The 27430-nt window shown below is 46.0% G+C and overlaps 1 protein-coding gene across 1 annotated transcript in view; it reads right to left on the reverse strand.

Annotated features, from left to right (window-relative positions):
- Nucleotides 1–27430, reverse strand: part of Jazf1 (JAZF zinc finger 1) — a 315105-nt gene that overhangs the window by 27575 nt on the left and 260100 nt on the right. The window contains exon 3 of the mRNA XM_059257860.1: nucleotides 25422–25618. Within this exon, the coding sequence (XP_059113843.1) occupies nucleotides 25422–25618 (197 nt within the window). The remainder of the gene's footprint in view (nucleotides 1–25421; nucleotides 25619–27430) is intronic.

Consider the following 27430-nt stretch of genomic DNA (forward strand, 5'->3'; position numbering starts at 1 on the left):
TACTGTAATACAGCATTTCCTGAGTGCAGACCAGAATCAGAATACCATCATTCTTTGACTGAATTTCTTCTCTTATTTAAAAATGGATTTCCCTCTCCCTACCAACTCTATTGAACAAAACTTTCTTAGCGTGGTAAGGATTTTATATCTCTGTGTATGCTCACGAATCCACCGCTAGGCACGCCATTACTTGTACTTGCAATCAAGCTGGCACTATGGGGCTGGGTTTCCTGATGGTCAAAGTCACATGTCTACCCAATCTTCTCTGCTCCCTAGCTGTCATTCTGAAACCCCACACCCCCATGTTCCCACCAAAAGACTCATTCCTAAGGAGACGTATGTGACGGCTGTTTCACGTTGCCCTGACGCACACCTGGATCCTAGGCTACTTCTCTGCAGCCACACTTCCATCTGGGGGAGGGCGGTCGTTTTCTTTGACTCATCTCTACACTGTCCTTCTGAAATAGGGACTGGACCTGGCTGCTTGCTTTGAGTTTCCAGAAAGTTGGTCTAACATTTTGTTTTTTGAAATCTTGCTTGGTAAGCAGGTGCTCTGATAAAATTATTGTAAGATGTCACACTAGTCACGCCCCCCCTCCCCCCCCAATCAGCATCCTGGTAACCTGGAATTTGGCCAAGCATTTGCCAGGCCTGGGTTCCAAGTGGAACAGCTATCTTAATTAGCCTCTCTTTTGGTTGGGCCCACGTGAAATTTACTTGTCGGTCCTTAACCTCAGTTTTGGAAAAAGAGCTCACAATAGGGAGCAAATGAACTCATCTCAGGCTCTGCACAGGGCTCTGGTGCTGGAGGCCTGGGTCTATCGACCCAGAGGCCAGGGCAGTCACGAATAGGCTGTGAGCTCTAGCCAGCTCTGGCCCAGTTCCCACACCACAGAATCCACTGGGGTGAAGAAGCCAAGCCTGAGATGCTCCCCAGGGAGAGATGGGCAGAGGACAGCATGGCTATTGCGCCCTGAGCAGAGCACGGGGCTTCCTCTGAGGTTTTGGAATACCAATCTGGCTGGTCTTCTTTCAAAGTGGTGTTGGCTCAGCACACCTCTCCCGCCCTCACCACCCCCACAGGAACAAAACCCGAAAGTGCTGAGGGAGCTGTGGTGTTTTTCCTGGCCTCTACAGGAGCGGGAAGTGCTATAAATCTCTCCAGAAAGCCCAGGCTCCTGGGACTTCCAGAACCAATCCCCCGATTTATGAGGACTGGATCATTCAGACAGATGTCTGAGCCTTGGGGCCTTATGAGAAACATTAATTTATGGGAACACTCCTGTCACTCAGGAAAGCACTCTCTCAAGGTTCTCCACTTATAAGGACATGCCTGCTGTCTAGGGAAAAACATCAAAGCAACATGGCTTGTGCTGGCCCAGTCAGCGACCTCATTCATTTTATTTTCGGCTTGTTATCTGGGGCTGGGTGTAGCATGGCATTCACTGCATCTGGGCTGAGATACTGCTCAGTAACACTCAGGTCATCAACAGTGGCCTTGGAAACCTGAAACAGAGCAGTGGCTGGCCAGTGCCAGCATGGCTGAGGCTGGGCTGCTGGCACCGGGGGCGCCAGGCACTGACTCACAGCCTCCATACCTGGCTTTGGCTCATTCGGTTTGGGGGTGGGGTCTACACAGCCATCTTTGTCACGTGCTCACAGGTCCCTGGGAAGTTCGGGAATGATTAAAACATCATATCCCATTCCAGGGCAATGACTTAAGACCATGTCGTGTTTTAAAAGCAGAATTCTTGAGACTGACAGCCCCGTTCTTTTCACAGTCTCAGGAAACGGCCACGTATTATCTACCCCGTACTCCAGCTAAGGAGACAGGAATCTCCCTTCTGTCTCGCCAGCTCCTGCAGGCTCCATATCATCTGCATCCATCTTGATTCCCACCCTACAGGCACGGTTCCTGGGCCTCATTGCTTTCGTCTCCCCTCTGGACTGTGGCTATAGCCCCCTCTCAGACACTCCTATTACTGCTCCCATAATGTTCATTCATAGTCACGATACTTTCTTGAAAAACCATTTTGTTTATTATTACCGTGTATGCGATGTGTGTGAGGGCATGTGTATGGAGGTCAGAGGATAACTTTTGAGTTGAGTCGGTCGGTTCTCTCCTTCCACTGTGGGATCCTGGGACTGAACTCAGGTTGTCAGGCCTGCACACAAGAGCTGTTACCTGCTGTGGCATCTCCCGGGTGCCAGAAAAACGTCTTCAGAATGAAAAGCAAACCAAGACATTTCTACAGAGGGCTGCAGAGAGGGCTCCATAGTGTTGTTTTAGAAAAAAAAAAAAAAAAGTCCCAACTCTTGTCGCCTGGGCGTTTGCACCCACCTGCACATCTGACTCCATCAGCTCCTGCATCTTCTTCCTTTTCATCCAGGGTGTGCCTTTTCAATTTTCCTCTAGAGACAGTCTTTCCCACTTTTTTTTTAAAATTATATGCATTGGTGTTTTGCTTGCATGTATGTCTGTGTGAAGGTGTCGGGTCCCCTGGAACTGAAGTTGCAGACAGTTGTGAGTTGCCATGTGGGTGCTAGGAATTGAACCCAGGTCCTCTGGAAGAGCAGTCAGTGCTCTTAACCACTGAGTCATCTCTCCAGCCCTGACGGTCTTTCCTATAGTCTATGCTGGCCCTGGATTCTTGATCCTTTTGCTTCAGCCTCCTGATGCTATGGTTATAGGCACACATCATTACTTCTGGCTCAAGATGTGCTTGTTTTTTGAACATAGTTTGGTGATTCCGTCTTCCTAAGGAGTCTGCTGTGGCTCCCCATCTCAATCCCGAGCTAGGCGTCTCTCTACCTGTGAACTTACTATTCTCTCTCTCTCTCCTCAACATGCTTCCAGGCTACTGGGCTTATGTCTTTTACCTCTTTCTGTACATACGTTGGGTCACAGGACGCATCAAGTGTCTGTTTAACTGAAACACTTGTTAGTTTTACCTAGAAAATTAATAACTGCCCAAGCTGAACTGACTGTCCTGGGAGGCCACTCAGATGAATCGCATTCTTTCTTTTTGGTTTAGGCCCTTATCAGTTCTGCGAGGCAGTGGAGGAGAGAACCCAAGACCATGTGTTGGAACAAGGCAGACATGGTTAAGATCAGTCACTAAAACATGTTGGCAGTGTGGTGTGGGGAGGTTTCATAGCATCTCTCACTTTTTAGCCTCCAGTGTATACAAAATTGGGGTACAACATGCTCAGCACAGTGCCAACACGTTCTGAGAGCTCCACATGGGAACAACCGTAGTCAGTCCTCCCACTCCGGTGGGCTGGCTCTCTAACACTCTTGCCAAGATGGGTACAAGGCTAGAGGGTCCGGTTTCAACCCACTGCTGTGGCTTCTACTCAGTGATGCATAGTTCCTGGTGTGCTGTGCTTTGTCAGCCATCTTGGTTTTTAACATCACCGCTGAGGGTCAATCCTACTTGTGAGATAGCTCCATGTCTTTGGATGTCTGAATCCACCCCCATTCTCAGGAGAACCCCTGACCAGGGCCTCAAGGACCACACTCCCTTTCTGTCCTGAGTCTGACAACACACACTGTCATCTTCCAGACCCATCGATGCTCCTGTCATTATCACTATTAGGACTTCTCTAAACTCTACAGTGGGAAGCACATTTGATTAGAAGTCTGAATAGTGTGCTGTTGATTTTGAGATAGGGTCTCACTCTGTAGCCCAGGCTGGCCCCTGTGGTAGTCTTCCAGCCTTAGCTTCTGAATTCCTAAATATCACTCTAGATAAATTTTGCCATCCTGGCATCTTAAAATGCCACAGGTTAAACTTCCCTTATCCTAGTAACTAGTCACTAATTAGCTTTGGCGCACACAAAAGTGAAAGGTAGGGTTGGATCTCTCTCAAAACTCAATAGAGGACATGGGTCAAATTCAAGGAGGCAGCAAGGGCATTCCGAGTCAAGCCAACCAAAAGTTCCCAGTGATACGTCAGCCCTTGGATGCTGGAGTCCAGGAGGAGTTTCCAGGGCTCTTGGGAGAGAGGCCTGTGTTCTGGGTCTTCCACAATGTGTGCTCTGTTCTCCGAGACTTGAGGACTAGAGGCAGTGGTTTCTTTTACTGCTTTGTCCCCTGGAAGTCCCAGCTAGTGATGACTTTATGGGTTTGTATGGTCTAGACAAGAGGGTTACTCTTCGGTGAAATGGTTCCCTGGGGAAGTGTCTGTGAAAATCCCCGTCCAGCTAATTACCACTCAGAAAAGGCTGGCTGCGACCAGAGGGCGCTAGACTTGGGCCGAGGCTGGGGTCCGTCTCAGGGCCAGCACTCCGGCTTCACCACCAACTGTATTTTCTGCCTTGTCAAAACAAGAGCAGGAAAGGGGAAGAGAGAAATCTCACTGGAGGGCGGTAGGGGAGCAGAGGCAGAGGGGTGCTTGTGCTCTGCCTGCCAGGGCCTGCCTGAGAGACAGGTGGCTGTCAACCTCAGCTGCATGGCCACGGGAGGCCTGCCAGCTTCTGGGCGACTTCTGATCTTCAGAAGCACACAGGTACCATGTCTCCACTCTATGCTGGCTGCTAGGTGAAATGCTCAGTGCCATCCAGGAACAGTGCAGACCTGGAGCAGAGTAGCCTGCAGTTATTTTCACCTCAGCTTTTTTGCTTGTTTGTTTTTGGGGACAGGGTTTCTCTGTGTAGTCCTGGTTCTCCTGAACCCCCTCTGTAGATCAGGCTGGCCTTGAACTCACAGAGATCCACCTGCCTCTGCCTCCCAAGCGCTGGGATTAAAGGCATGCACCACCACTGCTGGCTTTCACCTCAGCGTTTGCAGGTCAGGAGAGAGGGAGGTGGCTACATGGGAGAGAGCACCTGTCTGGACTGCCCTGGATCCTGACCAACGGACAACTGGCCCTGGTGACAAGAAGGTGGGGCCCAGACTCCCAGCACAGCAAGTTCTGATTGGAGATCGCCTTCCCCAGAAATCCTGGACACCAGTCCTGTGCCATGGTGGCTTCTCACAGAGACAGAACCTCCCTCACTGGGGCCATATTTGTTGGGGCAGTTACTGTCTTTCCTGCCCAGAGCATGTGGCGTGGACTGACTGGCTCTTCTCCTGCCCGTACTTCATGACGCCATCTGAGATGGTCTTGTATACTAAACACCACTGACTGCCTACAGTGAAGATGGAATTTCTACCAAAAAGACATTCAGAAAAACAAACCAAAATAAGACTTCCTTCCTCTCTGCAGGTGAGCTCTAAGGAAGTATTATTCTGGGATGGTGAATCTGGAGTGGGGAGGGGCTCGGGGGGGTGTGTGTCCCAGGATCTGCAGCCCAGAGGGAACTGTGCAGCCTATAACTAGATGGGGATCTCATGAATTAAGAACTACATGTTCATCATGATATAAACATGAAAACATACAGTATTTGTAGTGACTAAGGAATAAATGCTGGGGGACATGGTTGCTGACCACATGCCCCTGGGCTTGACACTGTGCTTATACAGGGGTGAGCCCGCCCAGATCACTCACTGAATTTGATTTTTCAAAGTGATTTATTCTACTTTTTAAAATTTTATTTTATGTGCATTGTGTTTTGCTTGCTTGGATGTCTGTATGAGGGTGTTGACTCCCACACAGCTGGAATTAGATAGTTATGAGTTGTCATGCAGGTGCTAAGAATTGAACCCAGGTCCTTTGGAAGAGCAGCCAGTGCTCTTAACCTCTGAACCATATCTCCAGCCCAAAATTTCAAATTTTTTGATCTAGCAAAGATTATATTTTACATTATGATTCAGAAAATACCCGGGCCCCCGAAGTTTCTAAAGCCAGTGTGAATTCTTAGTAAGTGTGATGTTCTCTCTGCTCTGTTCCCTAATTTCTCTATTTTAAAATGCTGGCCACAATTTACGGTTAGTTCTCATGGGCCCACTCACCAGTGAGATGTGTCTTCAGTCTGAAGACAGCAGCTGAGCTGAGTGTACACAGGCTTCTGCTTTGAAAAGTCCTCATGTATAAAACGTCTGTGGTTGTTCACGACACACCACTCCTCCCGCTGTCGGGAGGAGAGGATCCTGAGGAAGCATGTGCTGCTGCTGATGTAGGCACAGCCATGTCAAGGACCCCAGAGTCTTAGGCTCCGAGGCTCAGAGGGATGGCAAAGTCCTCCTTGGGGACTGAACACAAGTGTGCAGAAAATGTCCACCATTGCCTCCCCTCCCCCAACGGGATGTTTACAGCCTGATCACTGCTCCCTACAGAGACTGCTCCCACCCAGATTAGCTATGCCTGCCTGCCTCCTCGTTCAGCTTCGCACCATAAACCCCACCTTGTTCAGCTGTTAAACTCCATCTAATAAACATACCGGGCTTCCCAGGTGCTGAGGCTTCTCCATCAGAGCCCAGATCACCTGGTCCCAGCTTTCATCTTCTGTGTGGACTTGTCTTTTCTTCGTTCTCCCACCACCCCAGTGGCATCACCCTTTGCTCTTCCATAGAGAGGGAGGGGTTTGGGGTGGCGGTGTACCCCCAAGTGCAGAGGTGTCAAGGAACGACAACTTACATCAGAAAGCTACCTAGAAGCTGCTGTTCTCTCCACACTGCTATTGCAGTCCCTTCTAGACAATGAGATCTAAAATGATTCGAGAGCACCCACTTTTAATACTTATTTGTTTATGTTCTCATGTGTGTGCACACACACCTGTGCAGGCTTGTAGAAGCCAGCGGTCCATCACCGTCTCTGCCTCCATCACGGTCTCCCTTATTTTTGAGACATAATCTCTCACTAAACCCGGAGCTTACCTACTCAGTAAGACTGGCCAGGGAGCCCCAGGGGCCCTCCTGTCTCTGCCTCCCCAGTGCTGGGTTACAGCCCACACTGCTCTATCAGGCTCGTTATGTGGACGTTCAGGGTTGAACTCAGGTTCTCATTCCTACACAGCAAGCATGGTACTGACTGAGGCATCTTCCTAGTCCCTTTTTAAGACCTATTTTTAAAATCAGTTCCATAGTCTAACATTCTGAAGATCTTACACACGGAACACAAAAGAAGACCATAAAGATAGCCAGCACGTCACAGCAATATTGCCGCCTTGTTACAGAACAAATTGAGGCCATTCCGAGTTCCTGACAGGAAAGCACTCAAAGCTCCTGCAGCCTGCAGTTTTCCGAGGTACAAAGTGTGCTCAAGAAGACAAGGGCTTTGCTGTAGAGCCACAACAGTCTCACCTTGGCCCTGACACCTGTAAGCAGAACCAGAGGCGAGCAGATCTTGGGAGAACCTGATTTCCTGTCTCACTGTTCTTCCCACCTTCCCAGGCACCTTCTCTGAGAACTCTAAGGGCTCAGGCTCTCTGTGGTGAGGCATCTCACCAGGACCAAGAACACACGCTACAGCCCCAGGATGGGGCCCAGCTGGCCCACATGAATTAAACTTGACCTCACACTTACTGCACTATTTTCATTTTTTTTTTTCTAAACAGAGTCTCATTATGTAGCTCAGGCTGTCCTGGAACTCACTAGTAGGCCAGGCTGGTCTCAAATTCACAGAGGATCTGCCTGCATCTCCTCCTGAGTGTGCCAATATGCCTGGCTATCAAATTTATTATATATATATATATATATATATATATATATATATATATATATGGAGAGAGAGAGAGAGGGAGAGAGAGAGAGAGAGAGAGAGAGAGAGAGAGAGAGAGAGAGAGAGAGGGAGGGAGGGAGGGAGGGAGAGAGAGAGAGAGAGAGAGAGAGAGAGAGAGAGAGAGAGAGAGAGAGAGGTGTAAGAGGCATGCTTGTGTGTCATATGTAGAGGCCAGAGAATAACTTTGTGAAGTTGTTCTCTCCTTCCACCTTTATAGGGGCTCTGGGGACTGAACTCAGGTTGCTGGGCTTCCATGGAAAGTGTCTTTATCTGATAAATCATCTCCCTGGCCGATTTCAGACTTATGAACACTATGTTCCAGTCATCTGTTCTAACTCCCGGTCATGGAGTGCCAGGCAGCAAGTGTTGCCAACTGGGAGGACAGGGTATACTGTAAAGACTCTGCTTGGCATCACTCTCCGTAAATGAGAACTGATTGACAGCAAACACTAACTGGGTATATGAGGACACTATGGTTTGTGAGGTTAACCAATGAAGAACACCCTCCAGATAAGAACTGGATGTCACTCAGAAGGAGACACAGTTGCTATCTTCTAGAAGACAAAGAGGAGAACAATCTTGTGTCAGGCCCCTCCTCTTTATCAAATGCTCTATTATACAAGAGAAAACACAGCTGTGGTGCTTTGAATAAGAATGCCCCTCACTGGCTCATAAATTTTAATGCTTAGTTATCAGGGAGTGGCACTGTTAGAGAAGGATTAGGAGGTGTGGCCTTGTTGGTGGAAGTGTATCACTGGGGATGGGCTTTGAGGTTTCAAAAGCCTAAGGGAGGCCCATTTCCCTCCACCCCCACCCCTCACCCCCCACACATCTCTGCTAGTGCATCAAGATGTAGCTCTTAGCTACTGCTTCAGCACCATGCCTGCATGCCCCCATGCCCCCTGCCATGATGACAATAGACTAAGTCTCTGAAACTATAAGCAAGCCCCTAATTAAATGCTTTCTTTTATAAGAGTTGTGTTGGTCATGGTGTCTCTTCACAGCAATAGAACAGTGACTAAGACATCAGGCAATGTAAACAAAGTCCAGGAGGTGGGAAGATGCTAATTTTAAGAAGTGTAGCACCAGGAAGAAGGAGCTACTTTCCAGTTATATACAGTCTGGCTCATTTTCCAGCCTGCTCTCCTTGCTTGATGGGACTCAATGACAAGATGCTCTACCACATTTCAGCTTCCCTCGTGGCAAAGACAGCTCTCAGGTCTTGCAAACCGTCTCCTACTTTTTTGGACAATGCCAACAAATAGACCTTTGTTGAAATGTAAAATAGGAAGGACCTTCCCCCCCAAGAATTCTTATTACTTACTCATTTTAGGAACCAGGGCTCTGTGGCTTGAAGTCCTCCTTCAACACCTGTGAGGCTTGATTTCAGGACATCTCCCTCTCCACGATACCAAATCTACAGGCATGCAATGGTGTTCTAACTGTATATAACCTATATACATTATGCTGTATGTTTTAAATAATTTCTAGATCACTCAGCTGGATGTAAGTGCTGTATAATAGTTGTGTGTATTGTTTGTGGAGTACTGACAAGATAATCACTAGGGTTGTGGATGTAGCTCAGTGGTAAAGTGCTTGCCTAGTGTGTTCAGGGCCCTGGATTCAATTACCAATGCTGCAAAGTAAAAAACTGTCTAGATTTGATGGCTTACACCTGTAATCCCAGCCCTTGGGACATGGAGGTAGGAAGAGCTAGAGTTTGAGGCCAGCATGAGTCACACAGTGGGACCCAATCTCAAAAACAAACAGGTGAGCAAATAAATAGGTAAGAGTCTGTACATGTTCAGTATGGAAACAATTTTCCACTCAGAACACAGGATACAGATATGGAAGCGCTGACGATATTTGTATACTTGTTAAATACAGTCATAGTTGTTCATTTGCTATTTCCCTTCCAAGGACTGTTCATTAGTTACCAAAGGTATATTTATGCTTATATACTGCATATTTACTATATAGTTAGTCCAGAAATGGTTTTATTTAAAAGCTTTTGAAATGAAAATTTTTTCATTGTCATTTAGACAAAGCATCAGCCTACAAAATGAGAAAAGATTTTTACCAACTACACATCTAATAGAGGGCTAATATCCAAAATATATAAAGAACTAAAAAATCTAGACATCAAGGAAACAACTCAATTAAAAATGGGGTATAGATCTAAACAGAATTCTCAAAATAGTAAACTCAAATGGCTGAGAAACACTTAAAGAAATGGTCAACATCCTTAGCCATTAGGGAAATGCAATCCAAACCACTTTGAGATTCCATCTTATATCTGTCAGAATGGCTAAGATCAATAACACAAGTGACAGCTCATGCTAGTGAGGATGTGGAGTAAGGGGAACACTCATGCATTGCTGGTAGGAGTGCAAATTTGTACAGTCAATATGGAAATCAGTGTGGTGGTTCCTCAAGAAGATGGGTATCAATCTACCCCAAGATCCAACTCCACCACTCTTGGGCATGTGCCCAAAAGCTGCTTCAATCTACCACAGAGACATCTGTTCAGCCATGTTCACTGCTACTCTATTTAAAATAGCCAGAAATTGGAAACAGCCTAGGTGTCCCTCAGCAGAAGAACAGATCAGGAAAATGTAGTACATTTACACAGTGGAGTATTTCTTAGCCATTAAAAATAAAGAAGAAAAGAAAAAAGAAAGAAAAGAAATAATGAAATTCTCAGGTAAATGGATAGAACTAGAAAAAAAAATTATCCCGAGTGAGGTATCCCAGACCCAGAAAGACAAGTATGATATGTATTCACTTATATGCAGGTATTAGCTGTTAAGTCAATGATAACTAAGCTACAGTTTGTAGAACCACAAAGATTAGGTACAGAGGAAGAGACTAGGGAGCACAAAGGATCAGGTGTGGAGGGAGAAGGGAGAAGGGGATGAGGGAGGGAATACGGGGAGAGACAGCTAAAATTAAGGGCCAGTTGAGGGTAGTACGCAACCCTAATACAGTAGAAGTGTTCTGTAGTAGACTATTATTTTAACAGGAAAAGCCCAGAGGCAAAAGGTAGACGGGATAGTTTAGGATAAGGGAAGCTGGCTAGAAAACAAGCCAAGCTAAGGCCGGGCATTCATACGTAAGAATAAGCCTCCGTGTGTGATTTATTTGGGAGTTGGGCGGTGGGCCCCCCAAAAAAGAGCCAAAGAACAAACAAACAATGACAGCATCCTAAAGTATATACATATATGAAGATGATCTAAATGATCATGAAGTAATAGGGAGACAGTCTCAACTATACATCTCTTGTTACTAAATGAAGCTTCCAGTACCAGGACTGGCTTATGTCTAATTGAGGTTTTGGCCAAAGAGGTCCCATGAGAATCCCCAAACAACCCAGGCTGTTGCCAAGACTCTATCTAGGTTGCTCTCCACTGACAGAGGGCCCTATTGCTGAAGACAATGCCCATCCACCTCACTGAACATGGAGAACTCACTGAACAAGGTGCCTACATAGAGCTGTCATCCCTACATGCTAGCGTCTTTGGTACAGGAGGGTATCTGTGGTGATATTTTGTTTGTGCTCTAACCAACAAAGCTTGTCTGGAGTTCAGAGTACAGAGCTAGACACTAGAGGCCAGGCAGTGGTGGCACACACCTTTAATCCCAGCACTTGGGATCTCATGCCTTTGATCCTAGTACTTGGGAGGCACAGGCCTTTAATCGCAACACTTGGGAGGAGAAAACAGGAAGTGATATGGCTGGGCAGAGAGAGGAAGTGATAAGGTGGGGGTGGAGACAGGAGCTCCACCCCACTCCTTTCAGTCTGAGGCTTCCTAGAGATAAGAAGTCTTTCCAGTGGCTGGCTGCTCTGCTTCTCTGATCTTTCAGCTTTCACCCTGATATCTGACTCCGGGTTTTTATCATTAAGACCAATTAGAATTTGTGCTACAGTACTCTGTAGGTCACCAAAAGAGAAATGTAAAAACCAAGCCAGCCACAAACCCTTTGATCTACAATGGTGTCCTGCCTGCAAGATATGCTAGGGCAATGAAGGAACAAAGCTTGTGGGAGTAACCAACCAATATCTGATTTGGCTTAAGGCCCATTCCACAAGATGGAGGCCACACCTGACACTTCTTGGGTGACCAAGAACCAGAGACTAGATAGCCTAGGGACCTAGGGCAAAACCAAATACTACTGTTCTGAAAGAACAAAAAACAAAACAAAAGCCAAATCAAACCAGATAACAACAAAATATAGCCATAAAAATGACTCCTAATGACATTCTGGTATACACAAAGATCAGTACCTTGCTCAGCCATCATCAGAGAAGCTTCCCCCTGCAGAAGATGGGAACAAATACAGAGACCCACAAGCCAGACATTATGCAGAGTGAGAGACCTTGGAACACTCAGCCCTAATGGGATATCTCCATCAAATCCCTCCCCTCGGGGCTCAGGCAACCCTTCCAAAGAGAAGGCAGAAAGATTGTAAGAGCTAGAGAGGTCTGGGAACACCAAGAAAACAGGGCCCTCTAAATCAACAGAATTAAAGCTCATATAAACTCACAGAGGCTGAGACAGCATGCATAGGGTCTACAAGGGTCTGCACCAGTCCTCTGGGTATATCTTATGGCTTCCAGTTTAGTGTTTTTATGGAATTCCTGAGTGTGAGGAAGAGTGGGTCTCTGACTCTTGTGTCTTCTCTTGGGCTCTTTTCCTTCTGTTGGTTTGTCCTGTCCAATTCCAATGTGTCAGTTTTTGTTTTTATCTTATTATTTTTATTTTATTAGATTACATTTTATTTTATTATTATCCCTTAGAATCCCATTTGTATTCCAATGGGGGGTGAGTGGATCCAGATGGAGTTGGAGGTGGGGAGGAACTGGGAGAGGCAGAGGAAGGGGAAACCGTAATCAGGACATATGGGAGAAAGAAAAAAACTATTTCCAATAAAAGAAAAGCCAGTCAATTTTTCTATTTATAGTTACTTCATATTTTTAATTTTATGATTTTCATTTTGAAAAGGGCTTATGCACCTTTGAGAAGACCATCTCTGCATGGAACTGTAGTACCCACAGGTGGGAAGAGATGCCACCAGCTTCCAAGGACCAACTTCTGTGGCAAGCTCATCTCAGAGGCTCATAACCTACCTGTGGCATCTTAACTTATGCTTTTACACATTAACTATGTCACGTTTTGTTAGAATAAAGACGACATTTTTCTTTCCCATGTAACACAGCATATTCTAAATTATATACAGTTTTTCTACAAATCAAGTGGCTTTCATTTAACCTTTTTAGGCTGTTTTCTTTGCATGGCAGCGAAATGCTGCTCGCAGCTTTTCAGTATTTGGCCAAATCTAATTTCACTGAGGTGGACTGTGGGGAGATTTCCAGCATGACAAAGGTCAAGTTTCATGGACTGTTAGTAACTTCTTAGGGGGTGGGATGCCTATTCAGAAAGTGGACCACAATCATGTCCTAAAATGTCACCCTAAACTGCCTGCCTGGTCTTAGTCCTGTAACTGCTAGTGCACAGCGACCTGCCCAGAAATACCAGGTCTACCCAGGGAAGAGAGCCAGAGGTGTGCCAACCAAATGCCTGATGAGGGGTTCAAGATCCTGTTCGGCTGTATTCAGGTTAAACACCCTGATGACAATCCTCCTTCTTTTTCCCCTTCTCCTCCCCCTCCATCTCCCTCCTCTTCCTCTTCCTCCTCCTCTTCTTTTTCTTCTCCTTCCTCCTTTTTATTTTTGAGCTAGGAGTCTCACTATGTCACCTGGGTGGCCTTGAACTCTTTGTCATGTGATCCCACTGTCTTAGCCTCCTGAGTGTCCAAATGACAGCACAGAGCCACCATAGCCAGATCTACTGAAATCTTAACTATGCAGCTGACCTTAGAGTGTGGACCTCTTTGTGGGAAGCATCTTCTTTACTCTCTGCCAGGAGGGATATCTGCTTTTTCTTTAAAAATCTGGGAAATGTTGAAATATGTATATATGTTAAAACTATATAAACCCACCCAACTGAAGCTGAAGGTCCTGTCGTAGTAGGTGGACTGTGGCAGGGAATGACTTGCTAGTTCATTCAAAGTTATTCAGTTTTCTGGGTGAGCTGTACTGGGGCCCCTAGGCATTTAGAGTGTGCCTGCCTGTCTGCCTTCCTTATTCCTTTATTTCTTTTAAATCAATACTTTGTAACTGAGGAACTAAGACAGAAACCTTAGTATATCATGGCATTGGCATATGTTAAGTTCACACAGTCACTCTCAAGAAATTCCAGTTTTTGTGACTGACTTTATGTGCCTCCTCATAGCAAACTGAGCCAAGACTTGCTCGGCCGAGTATGAACTGCACCTTTGAGCTGATAAGACCTCCCCCAGGCATGAACAGGAATCAATGCTGGTACTCATTTTTCCTGGGAGGACGGTGTAGGTTCTTTTGCAAGGTGCTAAGACGGCACAACCAGAAACCATTCTATCCCTGGCATCCAGCAGGGTCCAGCAACCCAAGCTTCCCCTTCCTGGCAATTATCACTTCCTTTTTAGTGCATTTCCAAGAAGTGTGAGCAAAGTTCCGGGCAGGGGCAGGGAGGCTCTGTACTCTGTTGTCTTTTTAGCAACAGCAGATTAGCTAAGTCAAAGCTCCCGCTTCCTTTGCGGATCCTCTCTTTAATGCTGTGCAGCTGGGTGTGCCTGGGGACCATTTTATTGTTAAAACTAGAGCCACATGGAAAAGACATTGAAGTGAGTTTGCTGCTATGATGTCCACAAAGATGAAAGGGCTTCTCTGATTTTTTTTTTTTTTTTTTTGGTTTTTCGAGACAGGGTTTCTCTGTGTAGCTTTGCGCCTTTCCTGGGACTCACTTGGTAGCCCAGGCTGGCCTCGAACTCACAGAGATCCGCCTGGCTCTGCCTCCCGAGTGCTGGGATTAAAGGCGTGCGCCACCACCGCCCGGCGCCTTCTCTGATTTTTAACGTGCCACATTTTAGACAGTGGGTGAGGTGGGGTAGGGGGAGAAGGAGTTTTTCAGAGACCTACCCATTTGGCAGGTCTGCAAATCCATCAGGGTGGACTATGCGCCACCCCCAAACTAGAGGTGCGAGCCAGCTTCTCTCCTCCCGTTTCCATAGCGTCCACACCATTTCTAGGCTTGGGCTGTGGGTTACCCTAGCCCCAACAGTGAGTGCAAGTGGGTGGCTGCTGGCTCACATGAGCTCTGGACCTCAGCTTTAAAAGGTGGAATTCTCTTGGGATGCAGGAGTGTGGGCTGCAGAGTCCCATGTGTGAGCTGTAAAGCAGCCTTGTCATCAGTCTGGACTTTCTGGGATTTGGCCTCTGTTGGGACAAAGAAAAATCAACCAGGACTGAGGGTAAAAGCCTGTTCCCAGCACAGGTGACATGTGGCTCTAGGGCAGTCAGGATTTTCCAGCAGGAATTCCTAACAGTGGACATACTGTTTTTATTGGGCTTGATTAAACAATAATAGTTAATAGTGGAGATGAAATTTAGGTTTATAACTAAATGTAAACTGTTAAATACGGGAGTATTGTATGAATATTAACAAACACTGAAAAGTGGTGTTAAAATGGTGGGTCTCGAAACATTATTACAAGTTAAAATGGACATTTTCCACTACTGTGAGATCAACCTGTAGAGCACAGGCGCCCCATCCAGGTGTCCGGGTCACTCTGAGGAGTCTCAGGGCATGGGCTGAAATAGGTAGCTTCACTTTTCTTTCCTGTAAATTTCTCAGTATAACAAAGTATTTTTTATGCCATGGGACAAAAACTATTTTAGATATTGGAAGACCCAGGCATTTAAACACTTTCAGCCACTCATGGCTTTTCAACTGTTCTGGAAGGTGGGTTGGTGGCGATTCTCAGCTTTCCCTCCCATTTCTTCTCCCTTTCATCTGTCTCCCCGTGAGATGAGATTGCTCTCTTGGTTCCAGCCTCAGCTTCAGGATTGCCCCGAAGTTAGGAGGATGGAGGACAATGAATTCTGCGTACTGCCCTTCAATGGCGAGGAAATGCCAGCACTCTAACTGCTCCTTCTGTGGACTTCCTTTCCTCCTAAGTGGTTGTTTGTAGCAGAGGAAATGCCACTTAGAGCTTCAAGGAGCGCGGAAGTGGGGTGACATTTATGTACGGTGAGATGCACAGCCCTTAACTGGGTCATTTGGTGACCCTGGCAAATACATTTGTGTAACCAACAGCTGGGGCAAAAAATACATCCCACCCTCCAGAAGATTCCTGTTTGAGGCCCCACCCCTCGCTGGTCTGGTCTGACTTCGACTGGCACAGGCGGGTTTGACTGTACTTGAACTCCTGTGCTCTGCATGGCAGCTTTCCCTCTGCTCCGCAGGCTTCTGAGATTCGGTTTTGTTTTGTCGTTTGCTGTAAGGCAGTCTGTCACTGTCTGGTTATGTTATGACCCACTTGTCCATTTCCCAAGGATGAACTGCTGAGTCTTTGGAGACTATTAGGAAGAAAGCTAATCTGTACATCTTAATACCTGGCTTTGTGGACACGTGTTTTCATCCTGCTGGGATAAATACCTAGAGAGGAACTCCCAGGCTAATATCATGGCTTTGTATGCCTGAAAAACTAATTTTGTTAGTCTTGCCTCCCTCCGTTAACTAGAGGGACAATGACACCTGTGCTTTCTTCCCTTCGAACAGCTTTGAGGACATTCTCTGCTCTTCCCAGTCAGGAGGCTGGGCCTTTCAGAGATGCTGTCATCCAAAGCCCTATGGTCCTGTATACTGTGATGTCCTTTACACGGCATATGACTTCAGTCTAAATTTTACCAGTGAAGGATTCAGTGCTATCACTTAATGGGAAACTGAAATATAAAAGCAACCCAGGGTGGGTGGGGAAAGGCTTTCCACTTCCTGACTGTGTGGTAGGTGAGCCCTTGTGGTCGCCACCTTCAAGAGAGCACAGGGCGTGGGGATGCACATATCTGAGTGAAAGGGCCACTCTGCTTTCTTGGTATCCTGAATCTCCAGTTAAGAGGACCATTGCTGCTTTTCCTAAAACAACCAAAGAGGACCTAGATGTCTGTAAACCCATCAGCCTTTCTTCTGTCATCCTGGGGAGAGAAAGGTCACCTCAAATACTCCTGTATTCACAATACTGGCATCCACTGCTGAAATGGAGTTGTCTTTTTATTGTCCAGTTCTAAGAATTCTTTCTGTGGTGAGCTAATATTTTCTCCTCTTCTGTTTTTTTGTTTTCTTGATTTTACAATATTATACTTTAAGCCTTTTTTAAGGGCATGGGAGTTGGCTTCAGCTATTAAAGGCCTTTGCTGCTCTTGCGGAGAACCTAACTAAGTTCAATTCCCAGTAACCACAATTGTCTGTCACATCAATCCTAGGGGACCTGACACCTTCTTCTGACATCTGAAAGCATGGACATATATGGCAAGAAAAACACTCACACAGATAAGATAATAAAATAAATAAGTAAGATTAAAATAAAAATGTTTTGATGAAGTTGCCCCATGTTGGTGGCATATACCTTTAATCCCAACACTCAGAAAGTAGAGGCAGGCAGGTCTCTGAATTCAAGGCCAGTCTGGTCTATAGCATTCCAGGACAGGCAGGGTTACGCAGAGAAACCCTGTCTAAAAAGAAAGGGAAGTCCCAACTGTTTATGTTTCCTTTGGTCTTACAGGCTCTTCCGATACATCCCCGCATCCACTGTGACAAGAAAGGGTGAGTCTGCCTTCCCCGAAACCGCCATGCCAGAGCAGGTCACTAGCAGACCCCACCTGTACTACACACTCCTGCCACTAGTCCCCCGAGTTAACACAGACCAAAAATAAACACACCCAAGCATCCTGGCCAGGGCATGTGAAATACTGTCAGTCTTTTTCAGTTAAGGGCAAGAAAATGTCTTCTTTGTGTTGAAAACGTGCATCGCTACTTCAAGAAGCCGAGCCCAGCCTGACCACAGCATAGCAGCCATATCGGCCTCTGACAGGCAGTGGGCCCTGAACACACGGCTTGGTTACCAGTGCAGGGGCTCTAAGGGTAGAGTGGGCCCTGAACACATGGCTTGGTTACCAGTGCAGGGGCTCTAAGGGTAGAGTGGGCCCTGAACACACGGCTTGGTTACCAGTGCAGGGGCTCTAAGGGTAGACTGGGCCCTGAACACATGGCTTGGTTACCAGTGCAGGGGCTCTAAGGGTAGAGTGGGCCTTGAACACACGGCTTGGTTACCAGTGCAGGGGCTCTAAGGGTGGAGTGGGCCCTGAACACATGGCTTGGTTACCAGTGCAGGGGCTCTAAGGGTAGAGTGGGCCCTGAACACACGGCTTGGTTACCAGTGCAGGGGCTCTAAGGGTGGAGTGGGCCCTGAACACACGGCTTGGTTACCAGTGCAGGGGCTCTAAGGGTGGAGTGGGCCCTGAACACATGGCTTGGTTACCAGTGCAGGGGCTCTAAGGGTGGAGTGGGCCCTGCCTAGTCTAATGGCCTTCAAGGACAGAAGGTGGCGTAGCTCAGGGTTAATGCCAGGAACTGCTCCCTGTTCTCACTGCACGGACAGAGCCTCACAGTAAAGCAGGCATTCCACCACTACACCAAAGAGGAAACAGGTTTGGGAAAGCTGAAGGCCATTTATCCCCCAGACTCTCTGAGAAGAAGGGTTCTCACTACTTTACCCCCAACATCCAGAAAACTCTAGATTTTCATACCGCCTTTTGTCAACATCTCCAAGTCTGCTTACTAGTTCCTTAAGCTGAGATTCCACAATGATCTGGGGCTGCAGTCTCCACACCACTTCTCTTCAATGCCATCTTATTTCCTCCAGAATCCCTCTGTGTTTGCCTTAGAATGCCGGAAGGCATTTCATACAGGTAGGCATCCAGTCTACCTGACAGGAACAGCATTGGCATGGCCTATGTGTAACTGCTATCCCGTCTTACCAGTCTGTGGTGCTGCTCGGTACTCTGTGCACATGCATTGCGTTCACTGTTTTCCAGTGTGTGCTTACCTGGCTTCTACTGAGCAATGCAAGTGTTAACACACTGGGCTATGCCTTATGCTCCTCTGAATGCCAATACAGTACCTTATAACAAGACTGAGACTCAATAAATATGTCCAGTGAAAACATCCCAGTGCTGTGGGAAACAGGGGCTACCCTGCTTGGGAAATACCCAATTCAAGCAAGTTATTCAACCCTCTTTAAAGTAGTGTTAATAATGTGTCTCATCAAGTGTTAACTAAGAACAAATTACACAGTGACTGGGAATGTTGTTGTGCTAAACACATAAATGTACTGTTATCATTACAGATCACATGGGTTTGACTGTTGTCTTCCAGTTAAGAACAACATTGTTTGGGAAGACTTCTTGTAAGTGGTACCTAGCAGTAGTTATATAAAATAGACTAAACCCTATTTCTTTGTCTTTGCTCTTCTAACCACTTTGAGAAGCAAGAGGTTAAAAGCAGCCAGCCACAAGGCTAGCCAGGGGTTGGTTCAGCAGCAAGACACATGCCTAGCCTGCCTGAGGCCCTAGGTTTTACCCCCAGCACAGGGGGTAGGAAAAGAGAGCAAAGCTCTAGATTCTCAGGCAACAGGGGTTCTACTGGTCTATCACACACCTGAGAGGAAGATCAGAACAAAGCAGAATGTAAACAACAGGCTGACGGATCTGAGGCCAGGGAAAGGCCTACAGTGGTTCCAAACACAAACAGGCTGGACAGAGGCTGGGTCTCCTCCACCAGCCACACTACAGTGCTTTTATGACTAATTGAAGTCAGAGATTTTAGGGAAGGGTTCTTAGGCTCCAGACAGTCCATTCCTCCTCTTCTTTTTTGATTGATTGATTTTTATTTCATTGGTGTTTTGCCTGCCTGTATGTCTGTGTGAGGGTGTCAGATTCCCTAGAGCTGGAGTTACAGACAATTGTGAGCTGCCATGTGGGTGCTGGGAATTGAACCCGGGTCCTCTGCCAGTGCTCTTAACTGCTGAGCCATCTCTTCAGCCCAGACAGTCCACCTTTCAAGGCAGAGCATGTTAGCCCAAACTAGAGCCTCCCATGTTTATAATAGATTGTGGACTTCTGTTGGGTGGCCCATTTCTCTTCCTGTGCTCCACTAGCACATCTGATAAGCATCCTCGCTATACAGGCCCTACAGTCCAGCCTCTTTGGGCTCGGGTTAGGGGACATTGGCTTGAGCTTTGTTTTTTTCCCTTGGTGCTTTTCTGCCCTTACGAAACTTGATTTTAGTTTGATTTCTGAAAATAAAGGCACGGAGAAAGAATCCATTGCAGCTCCACTCACCATAAGCTTCCAAATACCTTGAACAAAAGTCTATCAGCTCATTCTGTAAGTCTGTCCTGTAGGGTCTTTTCCATCCTCAGGAAAAATTAATATTTTAAAAATGATTTTACATTTATTTCTTCTCTTGTGTGCATGTGTGTGGGCACATTAGATGTGCCACCCTGTATGTGTGGAGGTCAGAGGACAAATTGCAGGAACTGGTTCTATCCTTCTAACCCGTGGGACTTTGGATGGAACATGGTTTTCAGACTGGGTGGCAAGCACCCTTACCCGCTGAGCCACTTCACCAGCTCAATACTTTATTTATTTATTTTTTTTATTATTTTTTTTTTTTGGTTTTTCGAGACAGGGTTTCTCTGTGTAGCTTTGCGCCTTTCCTGGGACTCACTTGGTAGCCCAGGCTGGCCTCGAACTCACAGAGATCCGCCTGTCTCTGCCTCCCGAGTGCTGGGATTAAAGGCGTGCGCCACCACCGCCCGGCTCAATACTTTATTTTTAAAAAAATGGATTGCTGTGCATTAGGGACTTCAAAAAATTTAAAATCCTTGTCATTTGAACAACTTACTGTAAAAAAAATGCCATAAAGAAATGCTGAAGAGCCTCCTATAAAGAATAGGAAGTAAAATAAAACAGTATAAACATTGTTGCAGTAATAGCAGTCTAAACAACATTCGTTTCACCCTACTGACTACCTGCACTTATCAATGCAATGTGAAGACCTTCCCAGCCCATTTCATGAGCAACTATGACACTGTCTTGAGAGGCTGCTGTGGACTCCTCCTCTGGCCACTCATTATTAACTGGTGACTACTGTATACTTTAGATCTCTATAGATTCAGTCCTGACTAGGATCCCATGATCCTAAGAATACATCAGATAACTCAGACTCTGAAAGGACACAATGGTAAAGTGAAGACACAGTACTGTCCATCAATATAAACACTACTGCTCTGGCCAGTGTCGAAACATCACTTTAATCAATGATTTGTTTACAACCCTGACTATGTAAGCACCAGCTCTCTGGAGTCAGCTCACTCTTAGACCAAACCTTAAATTAAACTGGTAACTTCTTTAGCTACAACAAGTTGTGTGAGCAGCGAGTGAGGTGGAAGAGGCGTTGCTGTGGGGAGGGCGAGCTGCAATTCCCATGCCTTTACATGCCTTGTGTCTGGAGTCTGGCAGAATCAGGTTAAATTGCTGGGTTGGCTGCATGGCTGCATGGCTGCATGAAGGTCTAATAAGAATTTTTAAGCAGCTGGGCATGGGGGTGTACATCTGTGATCTCAGAATTTGGGAGGGTGGGGCAAAGAGGATCAGGAGTTTAAAGTCAGCTTAAACTACATAATGGATTGAGGATGGCTTTGGCTACATAAGAGCTGTCTAAACAACCCCTTAGGACCCCCTAAAGATCATATACAGTGATTGTGTAATCTCTGAGATGAGGCAATCTTTTAAGAAGGTCAGTGAAAGACAATGAAGAGTGGTTCCACAGAACAGTCTCTTCTTTCATTGCTTTTTAACTACATGGCTGTGAGATGTCTACAGTGTAAAGAGGAAACCTGACCCAAACCCCAGTCTACGTTGTATCACAGCTCTGTCACTAATTTAGTCATTAGACAATTTTCCTTGTCATCCTGTGTCCATGATTGACAACAGTACCCTACATCTAGACACCATTTCACAGCTCTTCCAGAACTTTCTGCATGGAGGTTCTTATGCCTTCCTCAGAGTGCTATACACGTTCAAAACAGGGAGTTTCAATTTGCAAATGCCCATCCATCAATCAATCAATCATGAGAAAGATCAGAAGTTGGTAAAGGGACTTGCTGCCTAACCTTATGACCAAAGTTCAGTCCCTGGAACCCACAGTAGAAGGAGAGAACTGATTTCTGAAAGTTGTCCTCTGTTTACACACACACACACACACACACACACACACACACACACACACACACACCAAAAAACCAAAAGGAAAAAAAAAAAAAGATGTAACTTAAAAAAGTTGGCCAGTGCCTTTCAGCAGGTCCATAGACAATAGGTCCAAATGCAGAACTTCCAGATTCCTGAACAGCAATCATTACAGGAATAATATTGAAGGAACAAGCTGGATATGGTAGTGCATGCTTATAATCCCAGCACTCTGGAAGTGGAGCCAGGAGGATCATGAGTTCAAGGCTAGCTTCGGCTACATAGCAAGTTGAGTTCAGCCTAGTCTACTCAAAGTCCTAGCTCAAAATAACCACGACAATGATCTTTTAAAGACGTCAGTGTAAATACTGGTTACCATGGAGTGGGCATAGCAGAGAAACCACGTTCTCCGAAAAGGCAGACATAAATGGGAAGGTGTGGGGCGACTCTCACAGAGGCTCCTTCTCCCGCAGTCGGGTAGCAGTGCTCTCCCTGTGGGCCTGATGTCAGAACTGAGCACAGAATCACACAGAAAAAACACAGTAAATGAATAGTAAACATGAATGTGAGCTGCCTCTCCCTTAGGAATTATTCTGATACTGCCATTTCTAAAGGACAAGGATGGAAAATGTCTGACACTTTTGTTTCAGAGAACTGAATTGTGATCATCTTAATATTTCCCCATCTCTATGATTTCAACTTGGGCCTGTGGGTCAAGGCCTGAATAACGAAGTGTTCACTCTTGATGAGACATGCCATGCCCACCTGTTCATGTAGTGGCGGATTCTCCGAGAGACTGCAAAGCAAATGTCACTGCCAAAACCACCTAAAAACATTTGAAGAGGGAAGCTCCAGGCTGTTCAGAGAGCATAGCTTAAAAATATTTATAAATGAAATGCTCTACAAAGTGACCACTCCTCCCACTCAGGGATATACTGTGAGTATGGAAGCTGAGGGGTGAATTCAGGAGGCAGAGCTGTGGGAAGTTATTTATAACCTGGCAGTGAAAATGACTAGAACCACATGCGCCAAGCAGAAAGGCCGACCTCCCTAACTACAGGTAAAATAACATTCAGAACAGTGGAAAACACCCACAGTCGACGCTGGGCAGGCCAGGGGTTTAAGGAACCATTTCCCCTGCTGATTTTTGATGTTTATGTGGAATGTTCTTCAAGCAGCAAATAACTTAACGGTGATTCTGACAGACTGAAAATGATACATCTTTCCCAGGACATAAATTAATTCTTTTGGTGGGAAATTGCTAAAATGGACAGGGTGTTATAAAAATTTCTTTATGACTGAAGGAAAAGAAATGATTCCATTTCTTCCGAACATTCTTACATGAAAAATAATAAACTCTCACTTCAAACTGTGCTGATATTCAGAGGGCTCACGGTGCCTGTTACTAATTGGGGCAGTCCTGTTTATCTGGTGTTGGCCATGAGTCAGTCCTCATTACCTCAAGTATGAAACACATTCTGCTGGAGACTGCTTGCCCCTACAACTCATATTCCATATGAATAAATACTATAGAGGACCACAGAGAAGAGGACCCAGCACTTTCAATGCCCCATTCTGCTCTTCAGACTTACATGGAAAACACCAAGCAAAGATTCTGGAAGCCACTGTTCACAAAACAGAAAGTAGGAGGATCCTGAGGTCACCCCCCCATGACCCAAAACATCCCAACAATGCTGGGAGACTAATCCTCTAACACTTGGCAATCCAGAGCACTTTGTGACTTGCTTAAGCTAATAGCGTTTCTGAAGAAAGAACTCCGAGGAAATTCTGGTCCCTTGCTTGCTCCACCTTTCCTGTGTTCAAAGTGTGGATAAACGAAGGATATCCATCTCTCATGAGATGGAAGTGACCCCAGAAAGATCCCCTAATTACAGCCATTAAGACTGGGAACTGTCCAGGGTCTTTCCTTGGAGTATAATCATGCATATTAAGCCTCACACTAAGGATTCTCCTTTAATTTTGTTGAACCTAGCATCTTCCCAGACACTGGAGGGTCCTTTACCCCAATATTTTGTGAATTAATTAATTAATGTGCAAAATGTATTTTGAGAAGTACAACTCTGGCCACCTCCCTTGATAGGAGATGGAGAAAGGGGAAATATGGGACCTATACATCTCAGTCAAGGAGGTGATGCTAAGGAGATGCTGGTGCCCTCTGAAATGGCTTATCTTTTCTCTCAGAATTGCCCAGAATCTCTAAAGAGCCATGGTGATGTAGGTTCTGCCACCACCTCAGCGTGGCAGTGTGGTAGTGTGGCCTGCTGTGGGACACGCAGGCTTTCCCACATGAAGCTGCTGTACAGTGGAGCACACTTCTTTCCCTCTTTTCCAGGGACACTCCTTCCTCCCCTACTGTGCCTTACTGACTCCACTGTCTTTCCACAAGCCTCTTCTTCCATTGTTAGCGACTCTGGAGGTGCTCACATCACCCAGTTCTAGATAAGAACAATGTACTTACTTGGGTTCTTCTTTAATTAATGATAGCCCATATTCCTACAATGGGAGAGGAGAGAATCTGCCCCCTGCTTCTCAGATAAGACAAAGAAGGTCCTTCCCAGCCCCCACTCCTTATTTACACCCCTGCCCTGAAGTGAGGCATATGATCAGCTTGGGGACTGCAGTGCTCTGGGATGCTCTCACCCTGGTGTGAGTTTAGAAGGATGGTATGGGAAACAAATGAATCTGGGAAAGATGTCCTAAGAAACTCAATTGTCAGGGACCCAAGTTTCCCATCCCACAGTCTGCTTTATGCAGGGATTGAGTTGGTATTTTTATCTTCGGCTTTGACCCTACTTCAGTGTTTAATCACCACCACACTTGAGAAGATGCCAACATCTTCTACCAGGTGTAAGACTGAGACAGGGCCTGCTCACTTCTATAGTTCAGTGTCTGACATGTAAAAGGTGTATGCTTTTGTTCCTCATTTTATTATGAAAAATTTCAAGAATAAGCAAAAATAAGGAGACAGGTATAAAGAATGTTCCAGCACCCACTGTGTACGGGTGAACTGGCATGGTGCCTTATCCTTGTCAGGCCAAGAAAACGAGCAGATGAAACATGATTGCTAGTTCACACAAAACGGTAAGGTCTTAAAACCTATAAAACTATCTGTAGGCGGAAGTTTCTTTCCCGCCTGCCTGTTCCCAAATATCCAGCAGCCACTTCCCAAATAACTGACTTGGAAGCTTAATATTACTTATAAATACTCAGCTGGTAGCTCAGGCTTATTACTAACTAGCTCTTACACTTAAATTAAACCATAATTCTTATCTATGTTTAGGCATGGGGCGTGGTACCTTTTCTCAATACAGTATTCTCATTTTGCTTCCTTTATGTCTGGCTGGAGACCCCTTGATTTCCCCTTCCTCTTCCCAGAATTCTCCTAATCTGTTCACCCTGCCTATACTTCCTGTCTGGCTACTGGCCAATCAGCATTTTATTAAACCAATTCGAATGACAAATCTTGGCAGTGTACAAGAGCGTTATCCCATAGCAACCATCACCATAGACATGCACATACTCCATAACTACTTAAAGATAACAAATAGATGAGTGGACATATAGTACAAAGGTCAGAGTTGTGGGTCCAAGTCTCCAGCTAAGAGGCTTACCTGTTGGAGTACTGCTGCGGAATGAAGAGGAGGGAGTGATGGGTGGGGTCACAGGGGGAGTAAGGCTTCCACTGCTATGACGTGGTGGCGTGGACACATTGCCTCGAGACACAGAGCTGGACAGGGTCAGTGAAAGCTTCGGCTGAATCTTCTTCTTCAGGGACTCCTGTTCTCTGCGTGCAGCATCTGTCATGAATCTGAAATGATAGTTGCAGGTGATCAGCCAAGGCCTCAGAGGAAGGCATGAGACAGTGGAGTTTGATGGATGCTCTGCCCTGGGGAAAATACTGGTGGGGGCAGGTTGGTTCCATTGGAAGTCTCATGAAAGCTTGCTCTTTCCTATGCAGTGAAGTATCTTCCTAGCTTGTTGCTTTTGAGTGCCCTCCAAATTGGGCCATAGTTTTGCCAGGAAACCTTGATACAGATCCATAATAACCTCAATGTCTTCCGGTTTTAATAGCTTTTCTCGTGGGAGATTCTCTCTCCTCCCCCCTGGAGGAATCGCATCTATTTATCTGTAAGTCCCTGGCCATTCCTGAGCTGGGAGCGTCCATCCTACAATAGTCAGTGCTCAAACCACTGACCGATGCTTCACAGCCACGGTCTCATTTCTGTCTGTTCTCTCTAAACATTTTTTTCTTCTAGACTCTTCGAGACTCTCATACTGTTATTGGCATTGAGATGCTTCTGGTTACCTGAAGTCTGAGCACACTGCCAAGCTCTGCTAGGCCAATGGCGCAGAACGGCTGAGCTGGACAGCTCAAGCACAGTCAAGAGGCGTGAGAGCAGGAGGAGGAGGAAGGTCACCCCACCCTGCCCACGGGCCTGCTTAAGTTCTGTTTTTCCTTCTCAGAAAGCAGGCCTTACACCCTGCTCGCCTCATCTGGACATTTCAAAGGTGTTCTCCCAATGTCCATTCTCTTATTCCTGTATAATCTAATGTTTCATACGTCCATGTAGCATGAGACGCAAGACAATCTGGAAATGGTAGTCTTTACCTAAAAACCAAACACTTTCCACATTATTGGCAGATAGACTTTGTCAGCTGCATTTATGGACATGGCCATGATGAGCAGAGTGACTAGAGAACAGGAAAGCATTCAGGTGATAACAGACACTTGTGTCTGCCTGGGCTGTGAGGTGGAACACTCCGGTGCCTCTCAAGTCTTCTCTATCAGTTGTAGTCTGACCAGTTCAAACCAAGTCATGTAAACTAACTGCACTGTACTACATCATGGTACCTCACCAAATCCACTTCGTTCTGTTTACAAAACTCCAGAGTGTTTTTCTTCACAATGCTACAAATTTTGGAAGTTAATGGATGGTTCTTAGAGTCAATTAAACACCAAACAAAACAATAGTAATACTGTGCCAGTGTCTTTAAATTCCTACTTTTATATCTGGACCAAAGATGGCTCACTCCTAGCCATGTGTGGTGGCACACACCTTTCATCCCAGCACTCAGGAGGCAGAGGTAGGTGGATCTCTGTGAGTTCAAAACTTGCCTGGTCTACAAAGTGAGTTCCAGGGCAGCCAGGACTGTTACACAGAGAAATCCTGTTGGAAAACCCAAAAGAGATGGCCCACTCCTTAAATGATTCCTGCAACAAGATCCAGATATACAAAGTGACCTTTCTGTGTTGCGCTGCACAGGAATAAAGCTACACGCTTTGACTGAGTTCTTAGGTCTGGTGCTATAAGATGACGTGACTGAGAAAGGAGCCTCAGTGCAATGAGGACTGTTTGTACCCAGGAACCCGAACTGGTTGATTCTCAGGTGAAAATGTGGTTCTTCAGCTCTTCAACTGCTTTCCTCCTCTCCTCCAAACCTCTACTCAAAATACAGGTGCTCGCTCAATTAATGAGGAGGGTTTATATGAGCAAGAATTGTTGAGACCAAGGTTGGATAAAGCACAGGGACAAATAGCCAAACGAACGGAAACACATGAATTATGAACCAATGGCTGAGGGGTCCCCAATTGGATCAGGCCCTCTGAGTGGGTGAGACA

Source organism: Peromyscus eremicus, chromosome 3 (assembly GCF_949786415.1).
Source record: "Peromyscus eremicus chromosome 3, PerEre_H2_v1, whole genome shotgun sequence".
NCBI lineage: Eukaryota > Metazoa > Chordata > Mammalia > Rodentia > Cricetidae > Peromyscus > Peromyscus eremicus.